Source organism: Bombus vancouverensis, chromosome 17 (genome assembly GCF_051014615.1).
Source record: "Bombus vancouverensis nearcticus chromosome 17, iyBomVanc1_principal, whole genome shotgun sequence".
Classification (NCBI taxonomy): Eukaryota; Metazoa; Arthropoda; class Insecta; order Hymenoptera; family Apidae; genus Bombus; species Bombus vancouverensis.
The window spans coordinates 7,157,036-7,173,836 of record NC_134927.1 but is presented as its reverse complement, the minus strand read 5'-3'; the positions used below and the strand labels follow the sequence as shown (position 1 = coordinate 7,173,836).

The 16,801-nt window shown below is 29.8% G+C and overlaps 2 protein-coding genes and 1 non-coding gene across 8 annotated transcripts; 2 read left to right on the top strand and 1 right to left on the bottom strand.

The window, feature by feature from the left end:
* Positions 1-543: 543 nt before the first annotated feature.
* Positions 544-5,027, top strand: LOC117165980 (alpha-ketoglutarate-dependent dioxygenase alkB homolog 4). Of its 3 annotated transcripts, none has more exons than XM_076625813.1 (8): positions 544-787; positions 1,138-1,252; positions 1,535-1,627; positions 1,743-2,173; positions 2,393-2,555; positions 3,347-3,579; positions 3,673-3,844; positions 3,938-5,027. In XM_076625813.1, exons 1-5 carry the CDS (start codon positions 672-674, stop codon positions 2,541-2,543), a joined length of 906 nt encoding a protein of 301 aa, XP_076481928.1. In that variant the 5' UTR covers positions 544-671; the 3' UTR covers positions 2,544-2,555; positions 3,347-3,579; positions 3,673-3,844; positions 3,938-5,027. The 3 variants fall into 3 exon arrangements, with proteins under 3 accessions (XP_076481928.1, XP_076481929.1, XP_033205413.1); XM_033349522.2 differs by having other exon boundaries at positions 546-773; positions 1,127-1,252; XM_076625814.1 differs by lacking the exon at positions 3,347-3,579.
* LOC117165982 (CD63 antigen) lies at positions 2,946-16,720 on the bottom strand. 4 transcript variants are annotated; one of them, XM_076625815.1, is made up of 6 exons: positions 16,584-16,720; positions 16,447-16,489; positions 13,259-13,447; positions 12,482-12,652; positions 11,527-11,754; positions 10,158-11,109 (listed from the first exon to the last, which is right to left on the bottom strand). In XM_076625815.1, exons 1-6 carry the CDS (start codon positions 16,703-16,705, stop codon positions 11,044-11,046), a joined length of 819 nt encoding a protein of 272 aa, XP_076481930.1. In that variant the 5' UTR covers positions 16,706-16,720; the 3' UTR covers positions 10,158-11,043. The 4 variants fall into 4 exon arrangements, with proteins under 4 accessions (XP_076481931.1, XP_033205415.2, XP_076481930.1 ...); XM_076625816.1 differs by lacking the exons at positions 10,158-11,109; positions 11,527-11,754; positions 12,482-12,652; positions 13,259-13,447 and adding exons at positions 2,946-3,200; positions 3,370-3,555; positions 3,661-3,831; positions 4,046-4,234 and having other exon boundaries at positions 16,447-16,683; XM_033349524.2 differs by lacking the exons at positions 10,158-11,109; positions 11,527-11,754; positions 12,482-12,652; ... (1 more) ...; positions 16,447-16,489; positions 16,584-16,720 and adding exons at positions 2,946-3,200; positions 3,370-3,555; positions 3,661-3,831; positions 4,046-4,234; positions 7,597-7,778.
* Positions 14,951-15,032, top strand: TRNAS-UGA (transfer RNA serine (anticodon UGA)). The gene has a single exon. It is a non-coding gene; the product is annotated as a tRNA-Ser (tRNA).
* Positions 16,721-16,801: the final 81 nt, after the last annotated feature.

Here is a 16,801-nt window from a genome sequence, read left to right as displayed (position 1 = left end):
CCGCTTGACCCATTGAAGTTTCCCGACCCTTCCGGCCTGTCGGCAAAATTGTTTATAGTTCACCCGATATTTCTTAGACAATCTGTCCACGATACTACAATAGTTTATATGTTACAAATTAATAGTTTAAATGTTAATAAATTAATTCATTGAATTAGTTAATAAATTAATAGTAAATTGTTAGGAAAAAATAGTTTAAATGTTGTAAATTAATAGCTTGAATCTTACAAATTAATAACGCAAATGTTATAAATTGATAATTTAATTCGAAAAAGTTCAATTCTTCGATGTTCATTGTACGGTGGTTGAAACACAAATGACCTCGCACGGAAGTCTTTGTACACCTGTTGGTATACACCTGGCAAGGTGCTAATGTTTTGTCAAAAGAAGATTGAAAAAGATTATCAGTTGAAAAGTTTATTATGAAAGTATTATTATAAACGAGGAGATTTATAGTCGATAGTAAACTATTCTAGTAATTTCGAATAAAGTTAACACGTATAGAAGACCCAATCAACGTATTGCCCTTCTTACGCTATCGCATCGACATTGTCCTTTAGTTTCCTGACTTTCACGTACTATGTGTCTAAAATATGTATACATATGTACATATGAATATAGTTCGAAATAAGTATTTAGCGACTTTTAAGTTCTTTGTTACTTATTAAAGGATGGAAACAGTGCGATCTTGTGGTTGCAAGGGAATAAGATCTTGTCTTCTCTGCGAAACTGAACATAAGATTGTGAAACCCAATCTTAAGACTCATTTTGAGGTTATGTCCCAAAAGTTTGTCTTTTTTACAAATAAGTTTTCTATTATGTTATATACTTGGACAATTAATTTATTTGGTAGCATTGCTATTTTTAATATTTTTTATAAAAGATTTAAATTATTTATTTATTATTTAATTTATCCGTCAATGAAACAAATGATTTTCTAACGCAAGTATGCAATTTTTAATGTAGGCAATAGCATATATGATACAAAGTTACTGTTTTATGTACAAAATATAAAAGGTAACATTGTTATTGAACTAGATAATTTACTTTTTTATTAAATTTATACACATAACATTTAAAATTTGTTTCTATGTCTTATTAACTATTATGGATTATAATATTTTAGAAATGTTCTAGTTATGTATATTGTCCAAACTGTGACAAATCGTGGCCTGGTTGGGATGCTGATCTTTACAAAAATCATCCGTATCATCAAGGAACTGCCATAGAATTTCCTGGTGTATATATAAAGGTATTTACTTACCTGTATCCGATACATCCTTCCATTATTTAATTTCTAATTCATGGTAATATTATTCGTTAATTTTCCCTTTCAAACTAATTTACATTTAAGAATGTAACAAGAGATTATCAACCATCAATTATAAAAGAAGAAGTAAAAGATTTTTTAGTGAAGAGAACTTGATAAAAAGTATTATTAGAATAATAATTTTATTATTATTATTTATATTTGAGATAATATTCGTAAGTAATTAATTTTAACCTATTGTTTTATATTCACTTTTATATGAAGCTAGATTTTCTAAATCCTTGGGAAATTAATTCATTGAAGAACGCGCTTGAAAAAATACCCTGGGAAGTTTCTCAGAGTGGAAGAAGAAAACAGGTATTTCAAACAGTATAATATATAACTACATCTATTATTATAAAATTTTGAAATATCGATAAAGTTTATTAATAGATAAGATAGGAAGATTTAAGACATAATTTAAAAATTCCAGAATTTTGGTCCAAAATGCAACTTCAAGAAAAGAAAGCTTCAGTTGGGTTCCTTTGATGGTTTTCCAAAGTCTACTCAATTTGTGCAACAAAAATTTTGCCAAGTACCCATGCTTAATAATTTCCAAACGGTAGAACAATGTACTTTAGAGTATGATCCGCTACGAGGAGCTTCGATAGATCCACATATCGATGACTGCTGGATTTGGGGTGAAAGAATAGTTACTGTGAATGTCATGGGTAACTCAGTTTTAACAATGAGTCCTTACCATGGTCCAGATACAAAATATAATTTAGGAAGCGTTGCAGAGTATTCCACTATACTCGAAGGCTTCGAATTTGATACAAATGATAAAAATGAAAGTAATAAAGATATCGTTGTAAGGCTGCCAATGCCAGAGGGATCGCTTATGATTCTATATGATAGTGCAAGGCAAGAAAATTTTCTTACAGACATGGCAAATTAGTACTTAAACATCTATATCGTATTATATTTCTGTAATTGTTTGGCAAATTTAATTATACAATTATTTTAATTGTCAGGTACAACTTGAGAAAGTATTTTATAACATAGATAAAATAGAATATAATGAATGTAAATTTCATTGCATTATTTACATAATTACTAGATTCTCTTCTATATTTTTTATAGGTATAAATGGGAACATTGTGTTTTAAGAGAAGATATAACTTCTAAGCGAATTTGTTTGGCTTATCGCGAATTAACTCCTCCATATTTATGCACCTCAACAAATAATGAAATAGTCAAAGAACTCTTAAAGAGAGCTTCGGTCTTTCAATGAAGTGTGACTAAGGTTTGAAAATAATTTATTCCAATAAAGTATGTAATATAAAATTTGTACGAAATGTTTGTACGTTTCGTTATGTATTATGAAAATATATTAAATCCTTCTATATATATATATATATATATATATATATATATATATATATATATAGAAAGTAAATATAAGCACATATATATACATATATATCTACAGCTACAGTTTTATAGAAACGTGATAATAAATGAAATTAGATATCCACTATTAGGTATTTAATTTCTAAAAGAAACTGACGAAAAAAAATATTAAATTTAGAGCAATATATAAAAATCGATCTTAATTAACAAGAAATGAAGAAGGGAATATAACAAACAATTTTCTTTACAAAATAAAGATATTGACTTTTAGAACTTCAAAAAATTGAAAGATACTATTTTAATATAAATAAAATTATTTCATATTAAGAATGCATAACAAAAGTAGAGAATTCTATGAATTCTTCAAAGGTTCAGAGGACATGTAAACAACAGGAAAAGTGGTAAAGGGATCTGATTTTCCCAATGGTTGGTAGCCATTAACTAAACTCTCTCTTAATTCCCATCGACGTCTCTCCCTTTCTGTTTTTTGTCTTCTAATTGCTCGGCCTAGCATACAGGCAAACATTATTCCAGTTAACTAAAAATAAATTAGAATGTATGAAATGCTCGATTAAAACCGAAAAATTACATTTTTATTGATATGTCAACTAATTTAAGTTTATTTTAGATTTGTTACAATATCAAACTGTAATAAAGTATATCTTAAATTATATGTCGAATTAGGAATAAATATAATAAATACTAACCTGAATAAGAGCAATAGCTACAGCTCCAGTACCAATATAAAGGGCACTCCTGTGAATGATAATTGAAAGATGTTTGATACATCCAGTTACATAAATATTTTCATTATCTCTCGAAGGACAAGATGAAGGAATAGTCATTTCTTGTGCTTCCCAATCCTCGTATCCATTGTATCCACAACAATAGAGCTGTTGAATAATATATTCTATTATGTAAACAACATTTGTTAAATGTTTAACAAATCCGTAATTTTGACAGACGACAATTGAAATATTGAGAAATTGAAATATTACTCTTGATTGTAGAAAATCAATGGCACTCCTAGCTTCGTCATTTTTTTCATATTGATGCATGGTCGCATTAATTTTGTCAGCAAGAAGATTTTTTATTCCATCTTGAAGAGCATAAGCTGCAATCCCAGCGATCAGTTCCAAGACAAGAACTAATGAAAGCGATGCTGCGAACTACGCAATTATAGTAATATATTTTTATTATTTGTTACATATTAAATGAGAAATAAACAAATTAGTATTAGATAAATAAATTTAATAACGGATAAAATTGTTCCAGCAAAGTCGAAATATATAAAACAGAAAGAGAGGGATAACATAAAATTTTTCAAATTTTAATATACGATACCTTCACATAATAGAGAAAAAGAAATATTAGGATGCTCACCACAAGAACCATACAGGTGCTCTCTCTAAGAGCACCGCAACAACCCAGGAAAGCTATTATAAAAACAAATATCCCAACAATGATTAAGAGGGTTGCTGGAGAAAAATAGCTAGGATCCAAAAAATGGGAGAAATCTTCATATACAGCATAAATTGTTGTTCCAATGGATATTATCATTATCCCCGTTAACTATAAATAAATAATTTCTATTATAATTTTATAAAAAAATGTAGGATTTGTAAATTAAGATCTGGGTCTATAACATAATATTATAATAATATAAGTGAAAAATATTACTGGAGAAAATTAAATTATTTTTATATTTTTATTTTAAATTACGAATTTCTATTTCATATATAGATAATTAATTGCAATAACTATTTTACTAAGAATTATTAAAGCATTCATAGTAGTTGAGTACTCTATCAAATTGTTACTTATATACATATATATAATGTATTTTCATATCAATGAAATTGAACGTAAAATTCCTAACTAATACTTAAAAATGTGCACACATTGGTATTTTATATAGATATAGATAAATACATGATTGGATTTAATATTTCATATATATTTGTTAATTTTTAACGTCAATGACAAAGTTTTTGGCATTGTTGATATTATTATAATGTCGCCGATGATAATATCAATTCTTTATGTTCCAAATTTTTTATTTTTAATTAATATGATTTAAGTAGGCACACTCGTACAAAGTGGAATCGAATAGAGTCGAGTCATCGTCGAAAGGGCTTTCATTGGAACCGACAATTAAGGTATGATGTAACTCCTTTACTATAGTACAGCTCTATCTAATTTTATTATAATCACATCTGTGCTTTATATAAAGTACATTTTTCGCTAACATGAAAAGTTTATATTCTTACAAACATTCATTGTTCGTATTGAATTTTAAGAAATGTAAGATATTAAAATTATTGTACACGTAAAATCTAACAATACAAACAAGTGTTAAAACAAATTTTATTTTCTTTTTCTTTAGCGATATACTACGATACTTATAGTTAATCATAGAGCAACAATCATTCTTGCAATAACTTTAATGATTTGGATGATAAAAATATTTGAACCTGCAACTTCCAAAGTGATTTAAAAAATTCATTTCCCTTATGCACTATTAATAGTATATGCATAAAAATGCAAAGGGAAATAATAATAAATTATACATCGGCAAAATAAAAATTTTGTACGTTAGCACAAACGATATTGTAGTACAATATGCAGAAAAATTTTATTTTCTAACAAATCTGGGAAAATAATATGCATCACTTTTCACGTGATCTCTTCTAGATATTACAAAATATTGAACAAAATGTTTAATTTGCGCTATATTAAAATTAGCAGTTGGCACGCGTAGCAAAGATATTACAAGAATATTAATTTCAGTTAAACAAATTAATTAGAACTTGCAATTTATATGTGCATCTGAGTTCTTTATTACAATTTCATTTTCAAAAACAAGAGCACGTATTTCATCGTTATTCCTAAAATAGACGAAACATTTTAAGATATAGCGAAAAATGATCTAATTATCTAGATTTTACAGTATAATGGAGCAAAATGTTAAAATTACCACTTCTAGGTTAATATTATTTTGGATTGAATAAAATTTCCGTTATATAAAGAAAAAAGTAGTCAAAGATATTTATTTTTTAAAAACTCAATGAATTAATAATATCAGCTTTTAAAAGTTACGAAACCTATTAATGATACTAATGTGGTTGTAATTAAACGATATTTGCGCAGTATGTAGGCCGTACAAATATATGTATGTCCATCAAATAGGGGCTGTCGAACCCCTTATCGTATAATATCAGTTAAAAAGCGTATACGTATTTTTCCGCTGAATGCAACATTTTACAAGAAAGAAAACAGTGGAATTCGCTTATCGTCACCAATGAGACTACAAGAATATCTGAGCTGATAAGACAAGTCATTTACGTTTGCAAGATAACGATTACCAATTCTGATGCCAATCGCGGAGAATGAGAATTTTCATTCTATCACGAAACAGCAGATCTATTTCATACAATTTTTTTATCGTTGAACAATGAAACCACATTATTTCCGTTTTATAAAGGAGCGAATTTCCGTAGCTAGTAAAATTCATATCCTAGTATCTTGATGATTTTTATTCATATAGAAAGCAAGCAAGAAAAGTAAGCAATGTATTGTGTATCGCTGTTTTTAGGTTATGTATTGCTGTTCTTTCTCCTTCTTTTCTTTTCCTTTTTTAATTTACCGGTTAGCCGTTGTATGGAGTTTGTCGAATGTAAGCGAGTAAGAAAATGACGAAAGAAAGGAAGAGGGGACGACAAGGGACAGACATTGATGGTTCGCGACGTTGCAGACCTACTGCACGGTAATAATTCATCAGGGACGACCTCACCTAGCCGATATCGATCTTGTACGTCCGAACAACAGAGTAGATCTATGATCCGCGTCTATATCGAGGGCCGACTTAACTTGTTGAATCTCAGGGCCGAGTATAGGGAAAATCGACGTCGCCATGGTTATCGTCGTAGTCAACCTCGACCCCGTTTATCGTTCTCATTTTTTCCTCGCGATTCGATTAACGTGTACTTACTTATTACTTGCCCATTTAATCGCCTACATTTCAGGATGCAACTACTCAAGTTTCCGTTGCACGCATAAATACATTAGCCAGCAGTTTGATCAACAACTCACTAAGATACAGACGGCTAAAAAAAGTAAAATCCACGGATCTAATGTAAAATAATTAATTAATTACACAATCAGTCTATTCCTGAAGGATTACTAAAATAGGTGGCACCTTCTCGCACGTTATACTAACGTAGATCACATTTATTAAATGACTATTATAGGTCAATTGTTACCTTACATACTAGGTTAGCCGATTATTTTCAAATATCTTGAATTATTTTGGTATTTTGTTCGTTTTTTTGTAACAATTTTATAATTGATATATAATTGATCGTACCTTATCGGAAATTATATATGTATTATACTCGATATACTACATAAAGATTTTTCACTTTATGCTTGTGTGAATATCTGTTTGAAGGAAAATAGTGAAACAAATAGAAATATGTGAAAATAAATAAATTGCATTATGTCTACCTAGCATTTGTTACTATTTTCCTATTTATTTGTTTCGTATTTATCCATAAATGTTTCAATATGTATACATAATATATATACCGACGGGAAGGTTACGTTGCATTAATTATTAATCACTTTGATTAATTCGTAACTTGTTACTTGATTAATTAATTAAAGATTAAGAACGCAATATCGGTGGAAAATTATAAATAACGCACGAGGATGCATTTAGAATCGGAAAGAAAATGAGAAAAGTGAACACACTTTGTGAAAAGTGTGAATTCACGATTAAATGGATGAAAAGAAATATCAATATCGATGTGATCGAACGAATATTTATTTGGTTAATGGTCGAGGTAGAAATCGGTTTTGTACGTATCTAATAAACGCGACGTATGATCTTCGAAGAATAGGCGAAAAGAAAATAAAAGAATGTGGCTACAGACCACAAAGAGGGAGTTAACCGCGCAAAGCAGGTACTTGATGCAACGTAGGCCAACGTCGAGGTGTGTGGCAGCCATTTTGGTGTCCGAGAATCCTCTTTCACGCAGGTGCACTACGGAACTGAACGTAGAAACACCTAAACTTGATTCGATGTATCGTATTATCTACTGATAAAGCGGCATACGTACCGACGACACACGTAGCGCTGCTTACTTGTTTTTATAAGCATCTATCCGTTTATTTTCTTTCTCTCTTTATCTCTCTCCTTTCCTTCTCTTTACTCAACACCTATTCGTCCTTGTCTGTTTTTGTAGGTATTCGCGGAAACACACGTTATAATAAATATAATAGTTGACTAAACAAAATCATTAAATCGTGAAAAGAAAGATTAATTCTGCTGCGAGCTTCGACTAAAGAATTTGATTCAATACGGTAACACACAATTTAGAATTTCCTATTGTAATATTATGTCATCGTTATCGTCACTGTAGCAATAGAATTTTCGATGTTTTAGTTATTGCAAATTGAAAGCAACGTAAACCTTGAAAACATTTGCATAAAGCCAGAGGAATTTAAGTATTAATATAATAACAACTTCGACTAAAGAAAACACGTTAAGTACATTGTTATACGTGGATTAGATTATACGTGGATTAGCATTAGGATTATATCATTACTATTGTTAATAGAATAAGGTGTCTCAGCTAATTAATCAGCTAATTATTTACGATTATACAAAAAGACTTGTCAGAACAAAGTTGAACTATTTCAAGGGGTACATGTAATGGGAGAAAGAATTTTTTCTCAAGTTCATTTTTTCTAAGAGATTGCATGGTTTTTCTAAGAGATGGCAGAGTTTTTAAATAGAACTCTGTACATTTTTTTACCCCTGTCGATGTGATTTTCTATTCTCTGTATTCTTCCTAAACTATGGTTCCCGATTTCATATAAGATCGCGTAACAGAAATATGAGTTCGTGGAAATTGTTGCAACTGCCGCAAGACCAGTGAAATGAAAAATATCAATCATCTGTCATTAAGGGGTCAAAGGTTCAAAAATTCATCAAGTTATTAATCAACATAAGTATAAAACACCAGCTTTTTAAAAAAAATCGTTTAAATGGATTTTTGCTTGGAATTAGGATAGAATTTTCAGCAATTTCTAAAATTTCCTTTTTACATAAACATGAACACGCTTATAACACTTTATATGTACTACATGTTTGTTGCAAAACGACGTCTTTGTCATTGACGATTGAATTCCGAAGAACGTTGATATATTTATGTTATGCTTCTTTTTACGTATATAACGGGATTTGCGTAAAATTTTCCGGGTAAAATGAGGATGCGAATGGAGAAAGTTTCAAAAGCGCTGATCTATGATAATAATAAGTCTCAATTCAATTTCAATAATTCAATTTCAATGGGACCATTTTCAACTTTTATTTTCTTTTTCTTTTCATTAATTTACCTTATAGTTACAGTTTATCCATTTGTCACAACTACTTGTAGGTTTTACATACTCTCAATCGTTTACATCCATTCTTTTACATACCATTCACTCCCACACCCCTTTGCATGATGTATTGTATATAATATTATTCATAGTATTCGATATATAGTATATTGCATAATTAAAGCTTAAAGTTATAAATTGTTCATAATATTTCATTGTGTAACAAGATTTATCAGTCAATTGCCGCTTTACTAGTGACATTATCGATTCGACATTTATGTTTCAAACTGTGTTTTTTATATCTCCCTTGTAACAATACTAATATTCAGAGATTTTCAACTTTTATTGTATGCTTAAATATAGCTATATATATATATATATATATATATATATATATATATATATATATATATATATCACGTAGGTCACGTAATTATCAAATTTACATCGTGTGACATTTAGAAAAATGCTAGGCATCAAGCTGTAACATAAAGAACCTGCAAATGGTCGGCATTGGCACATCGACCAGCCGCTACGCCCATGCGTGAAAACATAGATCATGACTCATGCGTCCTATCGTGTGGGTATGTAATTCAGCACACGTTCATTATTCATACACTGAAAAGTATTACGAACCGTGCTTGATTTTATTTCAAACCAAGAACCGTTTCTTCGCTCAAATTCCCTTTAAGCTGCTTCAAGCGTTCTAATCGTCTTCTTTTATATCAAATTCGTTTTTTAATAAACTTACATGATTCAAGCGGAAACGACCAGTAAAATAGCAATTATCTTATACAAGTAATAGAGTAGGTTGTCCAAAACTAAACCATAATACACATAGAAACAAAGAAGAACTATGTCAAATATGTGATGGAAAAAAAAGAAGAAAATTGATGGGAAAAATGGTAAAAGACAGCCCAGTGGCACATTGTGTTAGATGATAAAATTTCATTTAAATTACTTTACAACATCGAACAAATAATGTTTAAATTAAAAATGTAGTTTTTTCCCTTCGTGCACATATATTCATCACGCATACAAGGAAATACGTACATTATACGTACAACGAAGTTTTTGTTTTGTCTTTTTTTAATAAAATAACGAAAAATGATTTTCTACTCTTTTATTTCATGTACAAACTGAATACACAACATTTTACTTCTTCCGATAGAGATCGCAAAACTTTTGTATTATATTTACTGAAGATATATGCATCGGTAGACAGGATGGGATACTAAAACCTGGATATCTAAATGTCTCCTTCGTTTTGAATGATATTGAAAAATGTATAAAGCATAATCTGAGTAGTTCCGAAAGAAAGGAAGGACACGATGTACGACAGAACTATTTCTGTGGCCATTTTTTCGAATGTATCGAGGCCATTATTATTATTATTATTTCCTTTTTTTTTTTCTTTTTTTAGGAAAACATCCTGTATGTGGATAGGGTATGTCGCGTAAAATCAGCGGAAAGCTAAAGTTTTCACGTGCCCAGTGCTGAAACGTGTAATTTGTGGCACTTTCGGGAAGACAAAGTGCATGAGAGCTGTGTTTAGGCTCGAAATGATGTCAACTTGGATTGTAAGTAGAATATTAATTTATATATAATATTTGTAAACCAAGATTTAGAATGCCAAAATGCACGTCACTGGATCCACTTCGATTACAATGTACAATGTACAAGCAATGATTTTAATGAAAAATGTTTCAAATAAAAGTTAGATGGTTTCGAGAGGAACATAATTTGTCGTGACTAGCTTTTTCATTAAACATTAATTATTGAAAACAAAGGAAATATGTAGATATTTCAATCTTCATACCATATTCAATAGCTTCTTTGATCATAATATAATAGTAAATCCTAGAAACGTAAAATACCTTTTTCATTTAACGCTTCTTAAATGGGACTATGATTATAGCTTTCATTTAGAATTAATTTCTAATCTTCATTTTATCATGATGTACGTGATACGTCCTCAAATCGCTGAAAAGATATTAGACCGACTCGTAACTGTTTCTAATCGATCGAGCTAAGAAAACTGAGAAGCAGATTCCCATCGCCTGAAACAAATAACAAACTGACATGATGGACTATCTTCATGTTTGAAATTGACAAATATCTATCATGCATAGAAGAAAAATTATATCAATCTATAATCTTCGTTTAAATTTCTCAATTGTTTCTGCTTTCTCGCATTTTACTTTACTTTTTACTTTTCATTTACACATACCGCTGCTTGATATTGATAGTGGCGCAACTCAAAAAATTTCAAATTCGCTATAATGGTAGAATTGTTTTTATCATGTAAAACGGCATTGCATTTATAATTCTATCAGTTTTGCGTCACAGGCTAGTTATATTAATAAGGCCTATATTTAGTATTTTGAAAAATGTGAATTTTAAAAAGCGCCTTCTCGAAAATTTTCAATGTTCAAATGTATGCCACTATCAGTGCCAAACAGTGATGTAATGATTACCTGAACGAAAGCAATGCCGAGTCCAACTCCACCAAGTTGCATAGCATGAGATTTAACGAAAGAAAGGAACTTATTATAGCAACCCTGGTGTACCACTGCTGACGTAAGACTGCAATTTTTCGGTTCTACGCCTGTTCCATCAATACAACACGAGGCAGGAATGTCGTTCGCGTCCATGTGTCCAATAGTTACCCAATCAGACGCGTTTATTGTACCGCAACAATCGAACTACAATAATATTCGTTTGTATGATTGCCTAAATTGAAGCGAGGAACCTGATATGTATATTTGTTATTTAAGGTATTTGTAGCATAGATCGATTTTCTTACAATCTTCTCGAAATTTTGATGATACTTTGTTTAATGCATTATCTGTATATTTACATGATTTAATTTTTGAACAGTCCAGCCTTGCCAAAATGGAGTTGTTCATCTCCAAAGTTGAAAGTTTTAACACATAATCCCTATAGCAGGACGTTGTAGAATGATTTTTTGATTAATTGCAAAAGAACCAGTTCTTACAAAGTTGTTAAAAGGCTAATATATTGTTTAAAACGGCTAGAAGGATCCTTTTTAAAGAAAAGATTCAGCTGCGACTCCGTTTACGTACGACGTATACATTATACAATTATAATATGTATATAATATGAGGTTGCTATTCCTAAATTGTCCATCTCTAAATTGTACGCCAGTGGGCGCGCGTAGAAAGTAGAAATACAGCCTCTTTAGCAAATATGACTTTTGATTATTAGCGTATTTTACTTTCAAGATATATTGTCGTGTTACAAGTACCTTAATTAAGCTTCCATTAAGCTAAATTGCTAATTTAAAGATTCCTAAGTATTAAGCTCGCTTTTTTCAAGAATTAGAATTTCCGTACAAATAACTAATATAAATATTATACATATACTGAGAGAAAAAGAATCAAAAGGTTTAAAAGAATAAAAAAACTTTACGTCGCGCTGAAGATTATCCCAAACAGTTAACACTTCTGAACTGTTTTTATACATTTGCATTGAATCTCGCATCTTATTCTGAATAATCGAGGACGCCCTGGCTCTTAGAACGTATCCAGATATACCACCTGAGAATTCCAAAATAAAAACGACCACCAACAACGACGTGAACTGAAATCAAGGAATTACATTCTATTATTAAACTTTAGTTTCATTTACCAGTATAACATTTTCGTTAAGCTGATGCTAGATGTCTCGTGACAAAAGATGTAAGAGAAGGAACATCGATAATATGGTCGTAAAACAAGGGTAATTATAGAGAAAGGGGCACACTACACCGATTTCAATGACCTTGAAATATGTCGCTACCACCGCTCGGCCAACCTATAACGCATACACGTATCTTTTTTTTATTTATCTTAAAGGTGATTAACATCAATGAGCCAGAATATGCCAGAATGGAGTGTAATGGCGATGAAATTTAATTCAAGATTTTTGCGAGTATCTTGGAAACAAAGGCCGAATGATGGTTACATGTATGGAAAAAAAATTGTTCACAATGTAGACCTTCACAACATATTTCAAGGTCATGGAAATCGACGAGATGTGCCATTTCCTGTAAAATTATCAACTAAATAAAAGTCCAAATTTATTTATTAAGAAACTATTCATTCAGAGATTACTTAGAGTTACGTTACCTATAGTAATCTTCGATTCTAATAGAAATTTGAAAAACTAGTACAAAGAAGTATAAAAGTTTATTTAAATATAAATTACCGTAACTATCATGCAATAACTTTCGCGTACAGCGCCGCAACATCCGAAAAAGGCTATGAAAAATATAATTGCACCGATTGCAATCAGCAGAGAGGGAACAGATAAAAATTTATTATCCAGGAAATGTTGATAACTGTGATAAACTCCATGAATCCCAATACCAATGGATAATAAGATTATACCCGTGATCTGAAAATAAGAATACACACATATTTTCTACACATATCATCACTTTTCTCATTTCGAATAAATTATAATATAGGCTTAGATGAATTGTAATGTTATTTTAACATTAACGTTATAACGATCGGCGACGCTTTTCAACGATTAAAGCCTGATTCACGCTAGCGGTCAAAGGTATCGTCAGGTCACGATCAATCGAAATCTCAGATCTTACCGAGGAATTCACAAATCGGATCACAGATTTTCATTTGACTCGAACTATCTACTACTATGAATGCTCTCGTTGGATTACGCGTAAGCGATTTCGCCCAGTACCTGACTTAACATATACTGAATGTATTGTTATCGCTGATGCGAATGAAGCGCTTAATGATTGCCGACGCCACTCTAGCGTCGTGTGATTAAATTCACATTTTGTAAGTTCTTAAAAGAACCCGCCGGCTTTCTTCAAGTTCTACAAAGTATCATTCAAATTAGGGTCAGACTGTTCCGAGGTTAGGCTAGGTTGCTAGGCTATGGTTACAGTGGATACGTATCCTCGTAGATATATGTATATCAGAATAATAAAATACCTATACAATAGACTTTTATGAGTATACGCATACGTATGTTTTGATCTTCAGATATTTTATTCATCAGACAACAATTTATTTACGTTAGAACATGCATTTATTGTAACGGTAGTCTTGGTTATCTCAAATTCATTTGTTATATAAAATACTCTGTTAGCTTATTGACGTTGCTATAAGATGTTGCTTTAAATTTTCCCTATATCCCTATTTTAAATAAAAATTTATTCTTAGACATATTTTCTCATATATAAATTATTTAGCTTTGTTTACATTGCAAATTGAATCAACAGAAAATAAGATTAGAAGATCTTTATATCCAATTACTAACTGACAGGGGAACGAGGCTAATACGAAGCCATGATTTTAAAAAAATGCGGTTGCTTTGGACGTTCATAAAATCCCTCTAGACACACATTGATAAAAATGAAATACTTTCACTAACGATTTGTAAAGAAATGAAAATTATATTGTAAATACAATTATGTAAAAATGTAAATGTAAAAATTATGTAAAAATAAATTATGTAAAAAATGTAAATGTAAATTGTGGGGTCTTTAGGCCGAAATGAATTTTAAAAATATGTAAAACAAGGAAATTACTGTTAATAAAAATTACTGTATCGATTAACATTAAAATAAACATTGCAAAAAGGATAATACAAATAATTATTTTAACAAATTTGTCAACTAATTCTATTACGTTTTTTATTACATTCTATGTAAAACTATTATTACTGCGTGTATATATCAATCCTACATAATTTCTCAAGTAATTAAAAACTATTTTTTTAAATTATGAACGTTGAATTAATTTAGTCAATTAATTAAATATTCAAGTTAAAAATTTTATTTTGTATTATTGTATCGTATAATATTCAAATATTCGTTACTTCAATTATGTTTTTAATATTCTTATAAAATAAACGGAAATTTCAATTGCTGCGGTGTCCGAGCGGTTAAGGAGATGGACTTGAAATCCATTGGGTTCTACCCGCGCAGGTTCGAATCCTGTCCGCAGCGTCTTTTTTTTCATTTATATAAAACGATTTTTTAGTATCTTTAAAAGTTTTAAAACAGATTGCACGTCAGTACAATATGCTGCCTCGTCGCATAATGTACATAGATTTCATAATTAAAAGGATAAATTTATTTCATTATGGTTGATATCAATGTCAATAACTCTATCGGCATAATTTGTTTTCATTTATAACAATTATTGCAAACAAATATTATAAATATTTTCATACAATGAAAACAAGATTTTTGTTATATTTGTATTATAGCTTTATATATATATATATTACATTACATTACATTACATTACATTACATTACATTACATTACATTACATTACATTACATTACATTATATTATATTATATTATATTACATTATATTATATGTATACATATATATGTAGATTGTTATATGCTACTAATGTATATTTTTCTATCCTTTCTTTTTTCATATAGGTTTCAACTGCACCTATGTTGTCATTAGCGACGATGATATGAACAGACAGAAATTTACTATTCAGATTTTGCTAAATAACATTATATAACATACAACGCATGTAATTAAATCATAATGTAATAAAATTATTAAAAAATACAGATAAAAGATATCTATACGTATACAAACTAGCTGTATATACATATATATATTATATATATATGTGCAGTTCACGTGTTTTTCGTCTTTTCATCTTTTAACTGGTATTCATGATTCATTGTATGAGTGCAAAACGCAGTACTTTACTGCGACATATTTATATACATGTTTACTTGGTAGAAGTCTACATATATACGTAACTTAAGAACAGGAAAACAAGACGTAAATATGTCATCATATACGAAAAAAAAAAGATCATATCACTATGACAGATCTATCAACTAATTTTCTATCAATATGTAATTAGTTTATTATACTTAACATATTTAATATGTTGAATATTAAAAACGTTAAAAGTATTAAATGTTAATTATTGTAATATGTAAATTATTCTATTATGATATTATATTATTCTAATAGCTTTCATAGAATTTAGAATCTATATCGATATTTATATCGATATTTAGGTTATATTTAGGTTAGTATGAAATTAACGCGAGTCTTCTGTGGTCTTAAATAAAGTAAATTATGAAAAAGAACATAACGTTACATCGGGATATCGCCTCGACGGGATTTCTATGATTTAAGAAATCAAAAGGAAGTAAGATCATGCGGAACCATCTAATTATGATAACTTTTTAAACTACGCTGTGCTTTCAGTATGGTTCCATAATCAAAAGATGTTTAAAACAGAACTTTTTATCGTTTCCTCAATATAATAAATAATTCAATATCTTGAACAATTTTCGAGAAACGACGTACGACGGTAAACTTATTAAAGTACTTAAAAATTAAGAATTATTATAACAATGAAAATTACTCACAACGAAGAGGAGATTGAAGATGAACATCAGATATTTGACACATCTTGAACCAAGAGATAATTTCATAGTAGTAACCATTATTTTCTTACAATTAAACGAGACCGTCTTTATTAATTTCGGAATATGTAACTATATACCTAACTACGTTATATTTTCTCCACTCCACTAACGTTAAAAAAAGGCGCACAAACCGGCTAACAACATCGCAACGATTCACTATGTTTAGACAGTTATCGCGTGGCTGCGTGTCCAAGCGCATGCGCAATCATAATACTCTTAACCAAGGTTACGAAACTTCAAAGGTTACCAACCGCAAAATTCATTTTATACATTTTATACATTTTTGTACATATAC